Source organism: Propithecus coquereli, unplaced genomic scaffold (assembly GCF_000956105.1).
Source record: "Propithecus coquereli isolate 6110/MARCELLA unplaced genomic scaffold, Pcoq_1.0 Scaffold210, whole genome shotgun sequence".
In the NCBI taxonomy this organism is placed as follows: Eukaryota; Metazoa; Chordata; class Mammalia; order Primates; family Indriidae; genus Propithecus; species Propithecus coquereli.
In genome coordinates this window covers 83807-100439 of record NW_012146079.1, presented here as the reverse complement: position 1 = coordinate 100439, position 16633 = coordinate 83807, and the positions used below count along the sequence as shown (strand labels likewise).

Below are 16633 nucleotides of genomic sequence, written 5' to 3'. Positions count from 1 at the left end.
GAAGCTTTCAAAACTTTTACCCTTCTAATCTGTAAGAAATTTTTAATGTAAATGCAAATTTCTAAATGGCATACCATAGACTCATAAACATTATTCTGTTCTAGTCCATTTTCCCCTTAATGGGTTAAACAAAGTATACTTCTTAAAGGGCAAATAAAACTTTTTTTTTTTTTTTTACAAAAGTAAAAAACCTAGAAGCTTTCAAAACTTTTACCCTTCTAATCTGTAAGAAATTTTTAATGTAAATGCAAATTTCTAAATGGCATACCATAGACTCATAAACATTATTTGAGTAAGCATCTGTAATAACCGGAAAGACTGAAAATATAACAAAAACCAATATATTAAAGTATATTGAAGTAAGAGAATTAATAGTACTGCTTTTATTGAGAAGTTTAATCTCTAAGGAAAAATGCAAAGCCTTTAATCTATCCAAGAATAGGAGATGACTTACACTGCAGATAACGAATCTACAAGGACTTTCTCAGTATACTCTGTGCCAATATTAAAAAGACTCAATATACTCTAAATCTTTGGGTCATACATTGCACAGCATAGCTTTCCCTTTCACGTATTTTCATAAAAAAGGATCAACCACTGTACACAATCACTGTGTCAGGGTTGGAAAATGCAAGGTCCTATGTTCACATCAGATAATCACAGTCCAACCAATTTAAACCTCCTTTGGCATGAATCAAAAATTGGTCAAAACTGTCAACGTCAGAATATCACTGCTCCTACCATCAACCATAACGTACCCAAGGCATCCTTACTCCATAATATAAATGGATCCTCCGGCACAGGCGTTTTCTTCAGCTCTAACAATCAAGAAAAGCTCTAAATATGCAGATTATCACCATCAGGCAGAATAGGTACCTGCTGGACCCATCGTTTCTACAGGATCACAGTGTTGAAAAGGACCTGAAGGAGGAAGTTCCCAGCAAGATTGCATTCACTTTCCCAGCCTGGGAAACCAGGGTGTTACAAAGAGGTAAGAAATTATTGCTCAGTATCTTACAGGAAACCGGTGGCAAAACTGAAAAGGGCAGTACATTGAAAGGCTTCTCAACATTCTCTCTTGCCATAGTGCTGATAGTAGCTTACTGATAAACATTCTTTCCTCTCCTGTGTACCTAAAGCAACCATTTCATTGATACAGAATTACCGTCCATACATGTCCACTGTTACCTCCGAGTACTACAACAAAGAATCCTTCTGCATGAAGTACAAAAAGAAACCTGAGTAGTGTTGATGCATTTTAAGCATAATTTTAAAATGCAATACAGGCTTGCTTTTCTCAAGAAGTTATTCCATTCCTCCTGAAAAATAAGAGCACTATTTTCAGCCTGTCGGAGCTCTGGCATAACAATAATAAAGCTTCTAATGGGTCCGTGGTACGCTAGAGCTTGACTAGATCACAGAAGAGTGGCGGCAATTTGCCTACACAATCGTCACTTCCAAGCACATCTTTATAAAGGAGGAAGACATACATTTTTCCCTCTCTCTCACCCACAGTGGAGCAGGTGCCAAAAGGATAATGATTTTCTAGCACAGTTAACATCTTCTTAAAGCATCCAGTAAACCATTATTATTTGTTCCTATAATTTTGTTGTTATAACTATGTTGCTTTACTAACTGAAATTGCAAATTGAGTAGAAGTCATATTTTCTATATATTTACAGTTTTAATATTAAAGAGCCTTAGAAAGTTTTCAGTCACTAAAATTATATCCAATAAGCATCAAGTCACAGGTAGTATTTATTTGTTTCTTCCTAAGGGTCCCTTAATGCTAAATTTCATTAACATCAGGTTATTACCTATAATACAAAAGCAGGAATAAAAACAGAGGATTAGAACTTTCTCTATTCCCTTTATCTCTTATTTCATTACCAATAAAATTTATATTTGGAAGCTCGGCATTACTGTAATATCATTATTATTTTAAAATTAACCTGCAGAAACAAGAATAGATGTTCTTCTCTCAACACAAGTTCTACCAAAGTATTTTTCTACCTCCACCACTGATTCAATCACTCCTCAGTGGAAATAATTCATTTTGACTGCCCCAAAACGTTGGCAATTTTCCAGATTAAATTCAACTAGTTTTTGTTGCCAATAGGAAGCCTGGATACCCAACTCATCTATATCACACGCTCACCCCGAATGGAGAAAAAATATTCACCAAGACCTCAGTGTATTCCTTGCCTATCACATTGACTAGCACACAGCAAGGCACAGAATAGGTATTTGTAGATGGATTAATTGAAGAATAGACACTGAATGAATGGACAGAATCAGGTGAGCAGGCAAGGAGGAAGGAGAAGCAGAAGGAGACAAGAAAGAAGACCAAAAGAATTCCTAAATCCAAGAAGCATATATAATATGATATAGACATTAAGTACAAAGACAATCAGATGACAACCAGTAAGGTCTCTCTTGCTAGAAAAGATACAGAGGAAATGGAAATTCAATCAGCCCTTTTCAGATGCTAAATCGAAAGAGACAAATGATGTGTTCCAAGAGAGTAAAACTGAGACAAAGGCACAAAGTCAGGGAAAATGAAATGCAAGTTATATAGAACAGTAAGCAGATCAGTTTGTCTAAAGTAGAAAGTTCATGAAGGAACTCGTAGGAGGGCAAAGCTGCAAAGTCAGGCGGTGGTAGCCAGATGCTGTGCAGAACATAAACACTGAGGGTGTCAATTGCTGCCTCCTCTTCCCCAAAACTCCCTTGGAAAGCATCACCTCGCCCCTAATCTCACAGCCACACCCCCATCATATGCTTTCTTTATCCAAACCCCTAAGAAAACCAAACTCTCTGATAAAGTGACAAAAATGCTAACAATCATAGAAAATGGAAAAAAAGGAAGAAAAACAAAACACGATGCATAAAATAATTTTCAAAAAGAAAAGCCCTAGTGACTAGAAATATTAATTTTCAACTAGCATCTGGTCAATTCACATCCTGCCAAGTCTTTTGCATACAGTTTCAGAGTTGTTTTGTTTTAACAAATTTGGTTCTAACCACTTGGAACAATGAAGTTTATTAAGATAATAAATCAGGTCAGGAGAGCAATTAGCGCCAACTGAGTGCCTCTCCTGTACCAGGCAGAGTTGCAGCGGCTTTAAATACACTATTTCATTTAATCTTAACATTATCATCTTGAAATTACTCCTCTACCTTCATAGATACGAGGGAAAACTACTTGAGAGTCATTTAGCTAAATAGCAAAGCTGGGGTGCAAATATACCTAGAATAGTAGTTAAAATAACTACTGCTACCATCATCCAACTGTATATTTTCCGCACCTTTTAAATAGGATCAAAAGGAAAAGCACTAAAAGTACCTGTTCCACTTCAAATACTCATGGCTTATATCCAAATGCCTGAATGCACTTAAAACTAGGCCAGTCCTCAACTCATAAAGCAGTCATTAAAACCCATCACTGAAGCTACTGGGGTACTTGACTTCAATCCAAACCATAGTCCTAAAGAAATCATGAGAAAGGATGTTTCAGACCAATCTAAAATGATTTAAGAGCAGTGCTTCCTGTCGTAGCTCATGCTGCCAAATTCTGTTCTGATATATGGAACCCAGTAAGGCAGTATTTAGGGAAAAGGACAGCATTCCTATAACCCTCTTTTCTTTTATAGTAAGACATAATACATCTCAGGGATAATTCTGACCTTCATTCATTTATTGGACATTAACTGGACATCTGTACTCTGTCAGGTGCTACTACTAGAAATCATACTTCTCCTTAAAAAATTCAGTGTAACAATTTAACAAGCCATATGACAAAATGTGTACTCCTAGAGTGGATCCTTCTCTCTATTGATACAAAAAAATCAAGATAACCTTTCGAAAGGCCAAAATAAGAGTTACACAATCCAAGTTCTAAAGCTCACACTTTATTAATTAGCTAGTTGTCCAAACACTCACTGATTCCCTTGGTTGTATCTTATACACGTTAACAACAGATTTGGTTTTCTATGGACATATCCTAGATGGGCCACTTACTAGCTTCATGCCCTTAGGCAAGGTACTTCACTTGTCTGAGCCTTGGTTTGCACATTGGAAAAATTAGTATGAACAGCTACACTTCAAGACTGTTAAAAGGATTAGAGATGACGATGTAATGAGCCAACACAGAGCCTGGCATTTAGTATAAGTGCAATAAATATAGCTAATATCATAATCACAGGATTTATAAGCCAACAACAAATTGATCAGAAAAATCAAACTACAAGGAATTGGGGGTCAGGTAAAGAACAAAGATAGCTCTAAGAGTAAATAGCTGACAGCAAAGAAAGAGTCAAGAAAACTATATAGATACAAAAACAGAAACTGAAGCCACCAACCTACACACTTCAATAGCTATTGAGGACATCACTAATGTTTTCATAAGATGTAAAAATGATGTGCCTGGAGATGACATTAAACCCTTTAAAACAGATTAAACTTTTATTCTGTGTGTTTAAAAAAAGATAAGCACATAAGTGACTTTTCAAAGATTCCTCTCAACAGTGATTTAGCGTCACAAATATAACATGTTAGATATCTAAACTTTAATTAACTGCAAAACTCTAGTACCAAGCTTCTGTTATACTTAGTGTTAAGGAACCTCTCAAATTTCAGAAGCAATTTTTTTAACTAAACACTGAAAAAGATCTATTTCAAACAAATTAATTGTGAAATATTTAAACACAATGTCCTAAGACATCGTCAGTTTCTTAATAGCTAAAACAAGATAAAGTTTTATTCTCCCTCATAGCTAAATGTTTTTATATCTACCAAAGAGACACAAACATGCACCATGGAGATCCCTTTTCACTTGAATTTTCTCCCTACATTTGGAAGGCAGTAAAACGTGAAAAACATCTGTCCCTTCCTGCAGAGCTGACAACTCTCATTCTATGGTTTAAAAATAAAAGATCCTTATGGAAGCTTATAGATATAATGATCACCTGCCTCGAAGGCAGCTGGCAATTAATTGATCCAAATACTTGCAAAATTAAGACCAAAAAAACGATTCTCCAAGGACAATGCTAGGATTCCCCAACCCTCTGGTAATTTCCAAGACACCCATAAAAAATAGCAGAGGATAGTAAAGAAGAAAATGTTACGGCAGATGACAAGACAAGAGTCAACAGCTGAGAAACACAGGCCTGCGTCAGTCTGGATTCACTCCACCACCATAAGAATAGTTTCCGTGAGAGCTGCCTAGAGAAAATCTGGTTCACTCTGGCCAACAACCACCTTTCATCCAGCCCCCAAGGAAGGCCAGATGTTCAACCATTAAACGAGAACACCTTATTAAAAACAGAAACTGGAAAACCTCATAAGTAAAGGCCCTAAGTCCTATAACATTTTTAGAAACAGCTTTTACTCTATGTATCATCTCAAAGCTCTGAACATCCAAACAGGAGTAATAAGCAAGGACATTCAGACTTGAATCAGTAGACTTCGCTTCTATTTCTGGCTCTTCCTCTGAATGAATCACAGTATGACCTTGAGAAAGTTATTTCACCTCCTTCTCTACCTCCATTTCCCCACCAGTCACAAGGGTAGATTAAACCTACTGATTTTTTTTTCCTGAACATTGCCAAGTGAATGAGATAAACCCATGGAAGCTGCTACACAAAAAATTTATCTGCTGATCACTGACCAGTGATTCCATCAAATACAAAAGTAGGTGATGTCGACATTTAAATGACTAACTCTGTACTTTTCTCTGCCCAGAGAAAAAATCTGCCTGGAGAGGTCAACAAAATCCAGATACTTTCTGATCAGAACTCCTTTAAGAGTCCCAAATTTCAAATTTGGAAATACTTAGCAAATTAAAATAAAATGCAAGTTTTAAGAAGACACTTTTTAAACAGAAAACAAACCTTCAGCCTATTTAGAGCCCTATGATCTTTCAGGCCTCTATTCAATCCTTCTTTGTCAAGTCTTCTTTCCTCACCCCCCCCGCCAAGGAGATAAGCCAGCCACTGCATCCTTGGTGCTCCCTGCACACCGTGCACTGTATTTATTTCATGTCACCTCTTTATTTAGTCAGTGAGCCGTGGAAAGGCAGAACCATAATTTAATGGTCCGTGTACTAGCTATCATCCAGCATATTGCCTGGCACAATACGGCTGCCCAGTATATACAAAAATATATATGTATATATCTCACATACACATGTACATACACACATATATATCTACACATGCATGTATATGCAAATGTGTGTATATACATATATCTGCAAATATACATGTATATTTGCTAAATGAATAAATTTCCAAAGCCTTATGCTATATTAAAATTATCAATCATTAACATTAGTGATTGATAACCTTAATGATGGTGAATTATTTTCATTTTTAGAAAAATTTACAAATGAATGTTACCTAAAGAGAAAATATATGACTTCTCACCAATATTAAATTCACAAAAATTAACTCAAGAGCTTTCCGATCTTCATCCATCAAAAATGTCTTTTTTTGTTGTTGTTTTGCATGTTTCTTATAATTTATCTAGTGGGCATAAAACTACAGACATTCCTTTTAACTGAATCCATACAATCGAGAAGGGTGGAAAAGAAGAAAAAAGAGCATGTGAAATGAATAGAAAAATCTACTTTTAAGTATAAGATTCTACAAAGCAAAATAAAAGCCCATAGATGAAAATAAAAATGTGGTCAATAAAAGTAGCTATCACATTTAGCCAGCTAAAAAGTATCTGTCATCACTGAGAAATTTCATGAAGGTAATGTTTGATAAATAACATATTTATTAAAATAATAGATTTTAAAATTTTTCATATTGCACTTGAATTTTTTAATCAAATATTTATCACAAACCTGCCAACACTCACATAAGGTTTTTTTTTTTCTTTTTTCCTATTCATTAAACTCTAACACTCTATTTCATTCAATAATTAAAAGTAGATGTTAAGTAAACGGGAAACAAATTGAAACTTTACCAGTGAGCTCTTGGGGTAAGGCCTTGGGACCTATAAGCTGGTAAGCAAGGATAAACTCATTATACTACTTGACACTGACCACAGAAAACTGATCCTTTAGCTGCGCTCTATGCTGCCCTGAGCGTGAGAGTCTGTAACAAATGCTACGGAGGAGGGGTATCAGTTGGACCAGGTGTGTTTTTGGCCTTCTCAATCGCCTTCACTACCTCCAAACTACAGCCTGTTTTGACTGGATCATGAAACCGAATGAAAATTATCCCTACTATTCCATTTATTTATTAATTTTCTAATAGTACATACCAGATTTGCTTGCATCAGCAAACGGAAGTGACCGCTTAATTTGCCCAAATAGTAGAACCCTGATTGCTGCAAAATAGGAGCTACATATTACGTGTGTGTCTACATGTACATACACACATACACATAGGTATTAGAGCGGTCAGAGAACGTGTTTGGATAGCGCTAGAATAAATGATTTGTGCCTCCAACACCGACCCTTGCAAAAAGACCATGAACCATTTTATTCTTTTTAATGCTATGGTGATGAGGAGGGAAAGAGAAGAATGATGGTTCAGCTAACAAGGCAAAAAAGAAGTTTATCTGCTTGGCGTGACCCTGAGCATAGAGAACAGCAGATGTTCGGTTAAATGGACAGAGAGAGCATCCTTTTCTTGAGATGACTTAGGACAGACACGACTGAGTTGTTTCCTACAACACCTTGTAAGAAAACTGAAAACCAACAAGCACACGTCCAGGGTACTTCGCCGAGGGGGTTAGGTGGGAAGAACAGGATTCCTTATGAAGAAGAGACCTGCCGCCAACTAGCAGGTCACAGCCTTTCAGAGCCCAGGGATGGAGGGTGGCCAAAGGCCCTGATTGGCAGGCGACGTGCGACCTGGAGGCGGGCAGCAGGGTGCGCTCACCTGTGAACACATTCTGGAAGCCATCTGCAGCCGCGGGCGCCCCAGACGCCTTGGCGGCCGATGCCGGGGACACCCCACCGCCGCTACCTTCCGTGGCCACTCCGCACTCCAGCAGGTGCGCGGAGCCTCCCGGCTGGGGCGAGCGGCCGCCGAGCTCCTCGGTCCAGTCCGCAGAACGGCTGAGGCCGCCAGCAAGGCCGCCTTCGACCCGGTGCTTTTTGGCCGGGGCGGCTGCGGAGGCCAGAGCAGTTCTGGGCCCCCGACTCAGGGAGGGCTCCAGCCGCCTCTTGATCCTGGGGCTCTGGCTAGGGGACTGGGACGGGGAGTGGTTGGGCGAGCTGAGCTGCCGAGTGGTGGTCTTGATGTAGCAGGGGGTGATGAGTGGGTAGGGCTTGAAACAGCGCGGGCTGGGCGCGGGGCTGCCGGGCAGGGAGGCGGCAGTGGGGGTGCCGGGCCCTCGCGCCCCCTCCTCCGGCTCCCCCTCCCGCCTCTGCGCGGCCTCCTCTCCCACCTCCGGGCCCCACTCCTCCCCCGGAGAGCCTCGGGAGGCATCCTCAAAAGCATCCTCCTCGCACTCCTCATCCGTGTCCCCAGCCCTTTGCACGGGAGCTCCGACCGCGCTCTCCCCCGGCCCGGCCTCGGGAAACGGGAAGGCCGTGGACGAGGGCGAGTCTTCCGCCCCGGGCTGGGCCCCCGGGAGGCCGGGCGCCTCGGAGGAGAGGAGGCCGCCCGGGGTCCGCGGCTGCTCGGGCACTGAGGGCTCAGCGACCAGGCTCTCGGGCAGGTCGGAGAGCGCGGACAGCGCCTGCTCTGTGTCCACACTGTCCCGGGCTTCCGCAGCCCCGCCGCTCGGCCCCCGCAGGAACTGGTCCAGGCCCAGGAAGGCCCCAGGCTGAGGGGAGGTGGCGGTGGGGGGCGCTGCAGGCTCCTCGGAGCCCTGGAGCAGCAGCTGCTGCTGCTGCTGCTGCAGGCGGATCGCCTGCTGGATGTCTGAAAGCAAATCCTCTTGCTCCGTGGCAGAGTGAAAGCTATAGATGTCCGTGTCCGAACCCGAACTGGTCCTTTGTCCATCCTGCGCCCCTGGTGCAGTTTCTAAATCCTCGGCGACCGCGCGGCCGCCGACCCCAGCCTCAGCAGGCCCAGGACCCCCTACACGGGTCACCTCAAAAGGGTCCGCACACTCGGTGTCCGACAGGCCCGTCTCGTCCGCCGAGAGGCTGAGGTCCGGGGTCTTGGTGAGCAGGGAGTGAGCGCTGTCCAGCTCCCCGGTCTGCAGGGCCTGGGTGTCCAGCACATCCTCGCGGGAGCCCCCAGAGCCTTTCCCCTTGGACAGGTTCTTCCTGATCCGCAGGTTGGAAAACACCGAGGCTCTGGAGTCCGACTTGCTCTTCTTCTTGCCGGGCTCCCCGCCGCCGCCCCCTCCCCCCTTGCCGTGCTTGCCCAGCGCCTTCTTGCCCCCGCTCCCCTTCTTTGTGGCTTCCGCATCCCTGGGCCCCACAGCATCCTCGGCGCCGCCGCCTTCGTGCGAGGCATCACCTGCGCTCCTCTTCAGCTTCCCATCCTGGTTCCCCATGTTGCAATCCCGCCGCTGCGCCGCCGCGCCCCGGGCACTCAGGCCATCCCGGCCCTCCTCGGCCCCGGGCCCGGGCCGCGGGAGTCTCCGGGGCGAGTCAGGCGGCGCGGCGAGGAGCTGGGAGGAGAGGCCGACGCGCTCCCGGCCGGTCCGGCTCGCATCTGCCGCCGCTTTGCATAATGCGCGGCGGCCGCCGTCGCTGCGGCTGCGGCTGCGGCTCCGGGCCGGCGGGGCGCGAACATGCTCAGTGCAGCGCGCGGCGCCCGCCAATGGCTGCTCGGGACGCAGCGTGGGCCTGGCCCCGCGCCCGCCGCCGCCCCCTCGGCCCCCGCCCGGCTCCTCGCAGAACCTGGGCGCGAAAATCCTTTCCTCTATCTTGGGGACTTTAACTTCCACCGTGCGAATCGAATGCATCCTCCCCTCCGGAAGAACTCATCAGCTGGCAGATGCACTGGGAACTTCAAAGCTCCTGCACCTGCCACGAGAAAAGTTCAAGAAAAAAGAAGAAAATTTTACACAGGGGGAAAAACTGAAGCCAAATTCCAGTCTAGAGAGGGGCCATCATATCATGGCCACATACACCACCCCCTGCCTGCCTCTGCATGGCTCTTCAGTAAATATTTGTCGAATGAATGGATTGTTCTGTGTCTTAAATAATTGATCGTCCCCCTGAACACTGTTAATGCGCTTGAACATATGGTTTAGGAAAGGTTACTACGCATGGTGTTACTTTTACGTTGCACACAGACCCCGCTTGTCCAAGAGAGGACATTAGCTGTCATTTCCAAAGTTGGCTTATGGAACTGTTTTTTTTTTTGACAGAAAAAGGAGTGGTGGGGGAGGCAGAAAAAACTGAGATTAGAGTTGATTAAAATGCTAATCTCCAAATTCTATGTGTTTTCCATATAAATTAAACAGCATTTGTATTCAAAAAGAGTGCATATACTATAACTCCCAGGAGGTCAAACTCATCAATATTAAACATGCCACTATTGTGGCCGCCTATAAAAAGGAAAAAAAAAAAAACAAAAACCAGAAAGGAAACACCCTTGGCACAAACACACAAAAATCAGATGTTATGCTATAAACCACCACTTTTCCCAAGCAAGCCCTTCCAGGCACAGTTTGTCCTGTAACAGAGTTTCTTAACACTTTGGCCTCAATATTAGTATAAACACTTTTCCTCATTGTACATTTTGTAACCATTTCAATGATTTATTTAAATAAATATTTTTAAAGTATTTTAAAAATATCATTGGTATCTAAAGAAGCGTTGAGCAGTAAACCAAGATTAAAGTGACATTAATATTATAAATGTTATAGGTATTTAAATTAGAAGTTCATTGTTAACCACTTTGAAAATATGGATAGCTATCCAACTTGTTAATATTTCTAAATAACCCAGAGGAGCGAAAAGTACTACATATTTATACAATGCAATTTCAATGTGGCAAGCAAACGTGGTATTCCTTTGCATATTAGGAACCAACATTTTAAACCTCCCTCAATGATCTTTATCAAAAACAAAACAAACAAAAAGTTGGTCCTGTAAGTCTTTGATTACTAGCGTTTTCAAACTATGTTTTTAAAAATAAATGTAACTTAAGGGCAGGTAGCCAGCTGTCCTCAGGTGGCCCTTTAGAGTAAATGGTAAATCAACTTTAATAACTTTGCCAGGGTAATATTCCAGTCTTCAAGTGATTCCAGACTACTTGAAAAGCCTTTGTTTCCTCTTTCACAAGACTGCTCTCTTCTTTCTTCTAGAATCTAGGCTCCTCAGAGGGCACAATTTGCCTGTGGCTATTAGAATTTTCCGCTTCTATGAGTGCTTAAGGTACTTTTCGAATCTTGATTTTTGCTCTTTCTTTTACAGAACATCTTTGATTCTGAACTACTGGTTTCCTTATTTTCTTCTGTGATAAATTCTAGAAGCACAGAAGACAAAAGAAGGGAGGGAGAGTGGGAGGGAGAGAGCTGCTGATTTTTTTTCACATCCTTTGAATATGAAACAATAGGTGACAGTTGTGCAGCAGGTCACAGCTGGCAAAGCTTTATTGCATGCAAAGGCTCATTGGAAACTCACAAGTGTGGGGATCAAATATAGGTAAGTACTCTCAACCCAATAATAATTAATGCATAAACTCAGGCTCAGAGAGGCTAAGAGATTTGTCCGAGGTCACATACCATCAGAGGCAATACTTGAATCTACAAATTTATTTATAACACACAACACCCATATAGTTTACTCTTTGGGGACTGGTAAGGATATCACAAAGGCAAACTGCAAAGCTTTGCCAATACATTCTTTGGTATTTAGTAGGTATTTAGTAGTCCCAAAGATGCCAGGGACATGATCTTCATTTAACTCCATTTGTCCAAGTAAGAATATCATATCTGTGGTTGAAAATATACATTTAAGAAATAATTAGAGATCCTACCTTGTGCCTGGCCATATCCTAGTTTCCATGATACACAAGAGAAATAGGTGATGTGACCAGACTCTACATCCAAAGATCTAACCTAGTGTAATTCTTGGTAAAAGTCTTCAGTATTAGTATCCCAAATGGTCACAAAAACTGTAAACAAAATAAAAGGTAGTGCCACCCATTTTCCAGCAGAGGAAATTGAATATGGATTTTCAAAATAAAATCAGTAAAAGTAGGTGGGAAAACTTATCTAAACACATAAATATTGAACTCTAGTTGATAATACGTATACTGATGTAGTTGGCTTAAATGTACTAATCTCTGCACCTAACTCTAAAATGTGTCAAAAATAAGATGATTTAATGGGTGCATGGACAGATATGTGATAAACCATATATGATGCTTCTCACCTGGGGAGATGATTTTGCTGCTTAGGGAACATTTGATACTGGAGACATTTTTGGTTGTCACGATGGGGCGTGGGGATGATGTTACAGGCACCAGGGTTGCTGCTAAACAGATTGCTTCCCCATAAGCAAGAATGATTCCACCCAAAATGTCGCTAATACTGTGGTTGAGACACCTGCTTCATCATAACGCCTCTCACAGCTGACAGTCAATAAATGGCTACTGAATGAGTGAAAGAAGAAATCAAAATTATATTTCTCAATTAATCGATTGAGATCAATCACTAAATCAATCACTAAATCAGAAACTTGAAGGCAGAACCTAACAGAACAAATATGATTTTTAAACACTGTATCTAGAGTACCAAATATCTTAAATGGAGAATTATCTCTTCTCTAAGACATTCAAAGTTCCATGACATTATGCAATCTGTATAAATATGCCAATTCCCCACTTGGTAACATTATAATAAGCCCTTGCTCTTACTAGAAATTTTCTGGTAACCAGGATGGAATTCCCAGAGCTCATTTTACAAGGATGATTACATACATCACAAACACGTTGTTAAGTACCTTTCAATTTTTACCACTGCTATTCATTTTATCCTCAATGCAGAACTTAAAAATAAAGGGTTTACAAAACAGAGAAAAAGTAGAATATTACTTTCCCCAAGCAGTATAGAATGCACTACAAATTTGTTTCTATATTAGAAAAATTAAAGTAAAGGTAAAAAATTCTAGATCACTTAAGTTCTTCCCTGCTGCAAATGGAACATAAATGCCATTGTCTCCTAACCTCTGGAAAACTCATTGGATTTCTGGGAAAACTACTCTCTTGGTTTGTAGGCAAGTTTGAGCTTTCAACACATATTTGCCAAAAAGTTTTTGAATTATTTGGAACTGAGAAACAAAGGAAGACATGAAAACATTTATTTTGTTCTTATATCACAGAGAAATTCCTACAAAGGTAAAGGGTTCTGGTATCAAGTCTCTAGACATACCCTTTGTAAGTAAAGACATACTCTTTCTATCTGAAGGGGACCATTTAGGTTCTAAGTGAGTTGTCAAAACCACTCAGAATTCCTTGTGAAAGTGAGTCCACCCATAAGGTACTTTGTTCAGTGGCAAGAAGTGGCGAAAAACATTCTAAAGACAGAGCCAATAAGAAAATAAGGTTGAGGAAGGCGATCTTTGGCTTTAAAGCAGGGCTCTGCAACAGAAATACTGTATAATGTGAGCCTCAGACACAATTTAAAATTTTCTAGTAGCCACATTAGAAAGGTAAAAAAGAAACACAAAATTAATTTTAATAATACATTGTATTTAACACAAAATATGCGAAGTATTTCAATTTGCAAAAATCAACACAAATTATTAATGAGATAATTTACGTGCTTTTTTTCCACTGCAATTCTTTAAGATCTGTGCATATTTTACAGTAACAGCAACATTTCAATTCAGACTGGCCACATTTCAGTTGCTTGACAGAAGCTAATGACTACTGTTTGGGACCCTGCAACCTTAGCCTTAGATTTTTCAGAGCTTGTTGAGCAACATTTAGAACCTGATCCAAACTGTCATGAGTTTTAAAACAGTATTATATATTTTGATGAACTTAAAATGAATCATATATATACATGTATAAAGAGCATTATGTTTTCACATGCAGGCATAACATTTCAGATTTAATAATACATTGTGGAAAAAATTTACAATCCTTTTTTAGCCATTCAGTTTAATAGAGATCTAATAGGGACAAGTCCTTGTCCTTGGCAGAGCTTTGCCACCACTGACATAAAGAATTCACAGAACAGGAAGGACCATGGGAAGGAAAGGAGGAAAGCTGATTCTAGTATAAGTAGGGGTTATAGTATAAGTGTAAGTAGCTAATATAAGTAGTATAAGTAGCTGATTCTAAGAGGGGAGGGCATATTCCAGAGAACACTCTGAGTTTGGTAATATTTTTTTCTGCCTAACTACTAAAATAAGTGCTATCTGCAAAAATTAGGCCAAATACATGAATTTTCATTAAATCAAGGATAACACCAATAGTAGCTTGCATGCACACGTGTTTTGCCTAATAGATATTAATTTGTCTATATTCTTAATGCATGATGTAGATGGTCTTAATATTGATTTAAATCACACAGTTCCCTAAAATCTTCACTATATATGTATTTTTTTAAAAAATGATTTTGCCTTGAATTCTAACTATCAACACCTTTTCTTAGAATATAAGAGCTAATCGAATTATCACCATATGGAAAAAGACCAGAAACGGGTGAAGCAGAAAATAAATGTTTTAATTTAGGGGCAATGGCTTACCTGTTCTCCATAAAACACGTGCCTTAATCCTTTGTGCTTCCACACAGAAATTAAGGGGAACTTGTTCTGATCAGAAAGGGATCCAAAGGAAGTCTTAAAGTCATGTCACTCACTGCAGATCTTTCCAGGAAATTGTTCCCAGATGACTCAGACTTCACTAGACAACAGCTTGTTGCTGGTTTTTTCTGCAACTGAAAAAGGTAGCTTTAGCCAGGAGGTTTACATGAACTTCATTTTCCTCCGAAGGGCAGGAAAAGGCTAGTGGGATATTTGATTCCACTTGCTTGTATTGGAGCTTCAGCTGTATAAAGATGATACCAGGGTGATCGCTGGGGAAGTGGGCGATTTTACTGTACATAACCTAACTAGTATTTCTCGTAATAGCATAGAAACGTCCGTCTCCAGAGTTTCAGGGAAAAGTGATTCCATTATTCACTTACTGGGATTAATTTATCAGTACCTATGACAACACTTTAAACATTTCCTCTCTCAGAGATTAGGAGGGCAGGATAAGAAAACTGATTTGGAAGTCTGCCTTTCCTCACTCAGGGTAATACATTAAAGATTGCTACAACGCTTTAGTGCTTCAATGCTCATCTAGTCTTCTAGATGCTTCCTAGCCAAGAAAATATATTCTAGCCATTTCTTCCTCTGCCCCACTAAAGCTCCTGAACTTCATTTGAGGAAGATGTAAATACAAGATTTAAAAATGACAATAAAATAAAAAGAGTGGTTGAACACGTACTCACCATTAAATTGATACTATTCGATCAAAACATATGTGCACATATGGAAGTAACACTCATAGGGTGTCAGGCAAGTGGGAGGGCATGGAGGGGATGAGTAAGCTCACACCTAACGGGACCATGCTGTTTGGGGGATGGGCATGCTTGGGCAATTTATGTAAACAAAGTGTTAGTGCCCTCACAATACTCTGAAATAAAAAGCAAAAAAAAGAGTGGTTGAACAGGTGGGTTGTTTCTTTTACAATTTAAAATGTTCCTTCTTTGGACACTTTAGAGTTGTTGACTCTGGGGTCCTGGGGAGAAAGGCCCAGGATATGCTAACTTGTCTCCATAGAGGCAATAGCTTTATGGGCCTCAAGCAGTGATAGGTTAGAGAGCTTCCAACTCAATCAATCTCAGCTGCAGGGACTGAAGTGGGCAGGGTACAGCTCATTCCCTTTGCACCCAACAACATGCTGGTCTATAAGATGTGTTATCTTAACTTCCACAAAGTGACAATTCCTTTCAGTATTTGAAGAACTTGAAAGGGGGCTTAGAAGGCACTGCTTAAAGCCTGACCTCTTTGTTTTACTGCTGATTTGGTTCATGATTCGTTGAGATTATTTAAGTACTAAATACTATGCTAGCAAGTGGTTATATAGTGGTGATCAAAACACACTTGCTCCCTCTCCTCGGGGAACTTATAGTGTAATTGGCCAGCGCCAAGACAGACAGTGAACAAGGCAATAAATAAACACATCATTACGAATTGTGAGCAAGGATTTGGAGGTTAAGAATGGATGCTCTAAGAAAGGGAATAACCTACTTTAATGAGAGTGGTCAGCGGAAGCCTCCTGGAGAACCTGATATTCATGTTCAGAAACGGAGGTGAGAAGGATTCAAGCAAGCAAAATGTGTGACAAATATTTTGGCAGAGGAAAATGTGGGAATCAAAGTTAGCAAGCCGAGTAGTTTATTGATAAGAGCAAATGATAAGGTAGTTTTATGCCTCAGAATCTATTACCCTACTTTCACAGCATCGAAGATCCTGAGAAGTCTCTTAATATTTTATATTTCCATTTATCACCTATTTTCAATATAACAGAATGGAATATTAATTATTTAATACCTTTTAAGAACTATCTGATCCTTGCAACTATTTATGTAGCTGGAGTATGAGGCAAGCAATGGTATGGAACATAGTGACAGAGGTGCATGGATTCACCCTGGGAGCACCTTCTAACTGAATAGGTGGGCTCCTCTTCCCTTAATCCCTGTGAGG

At 40.8% G+C, this 16633-nt stretch overlaps 1 protein-coding gene across 1 annotated transcript in view; it reads right to left on the bottom strand.

The window, feature by feature from the left end:
* The window catches only part of FMN2 (formin 2), a 343234-nt gene extending 333766 nt beyond the window's left edge, over positions 1–9468 (bottom strand). The window contains 1 exon segment of the mRNA XM_012644334.1: positions 7896–9468. Coding sequence (XP_012499788.1) covers positions 7896–9468 — 1573 coding nt within the window.
* Between the last annotated feature and the right edge of the window lie 7165 nt (positions 9469–16633).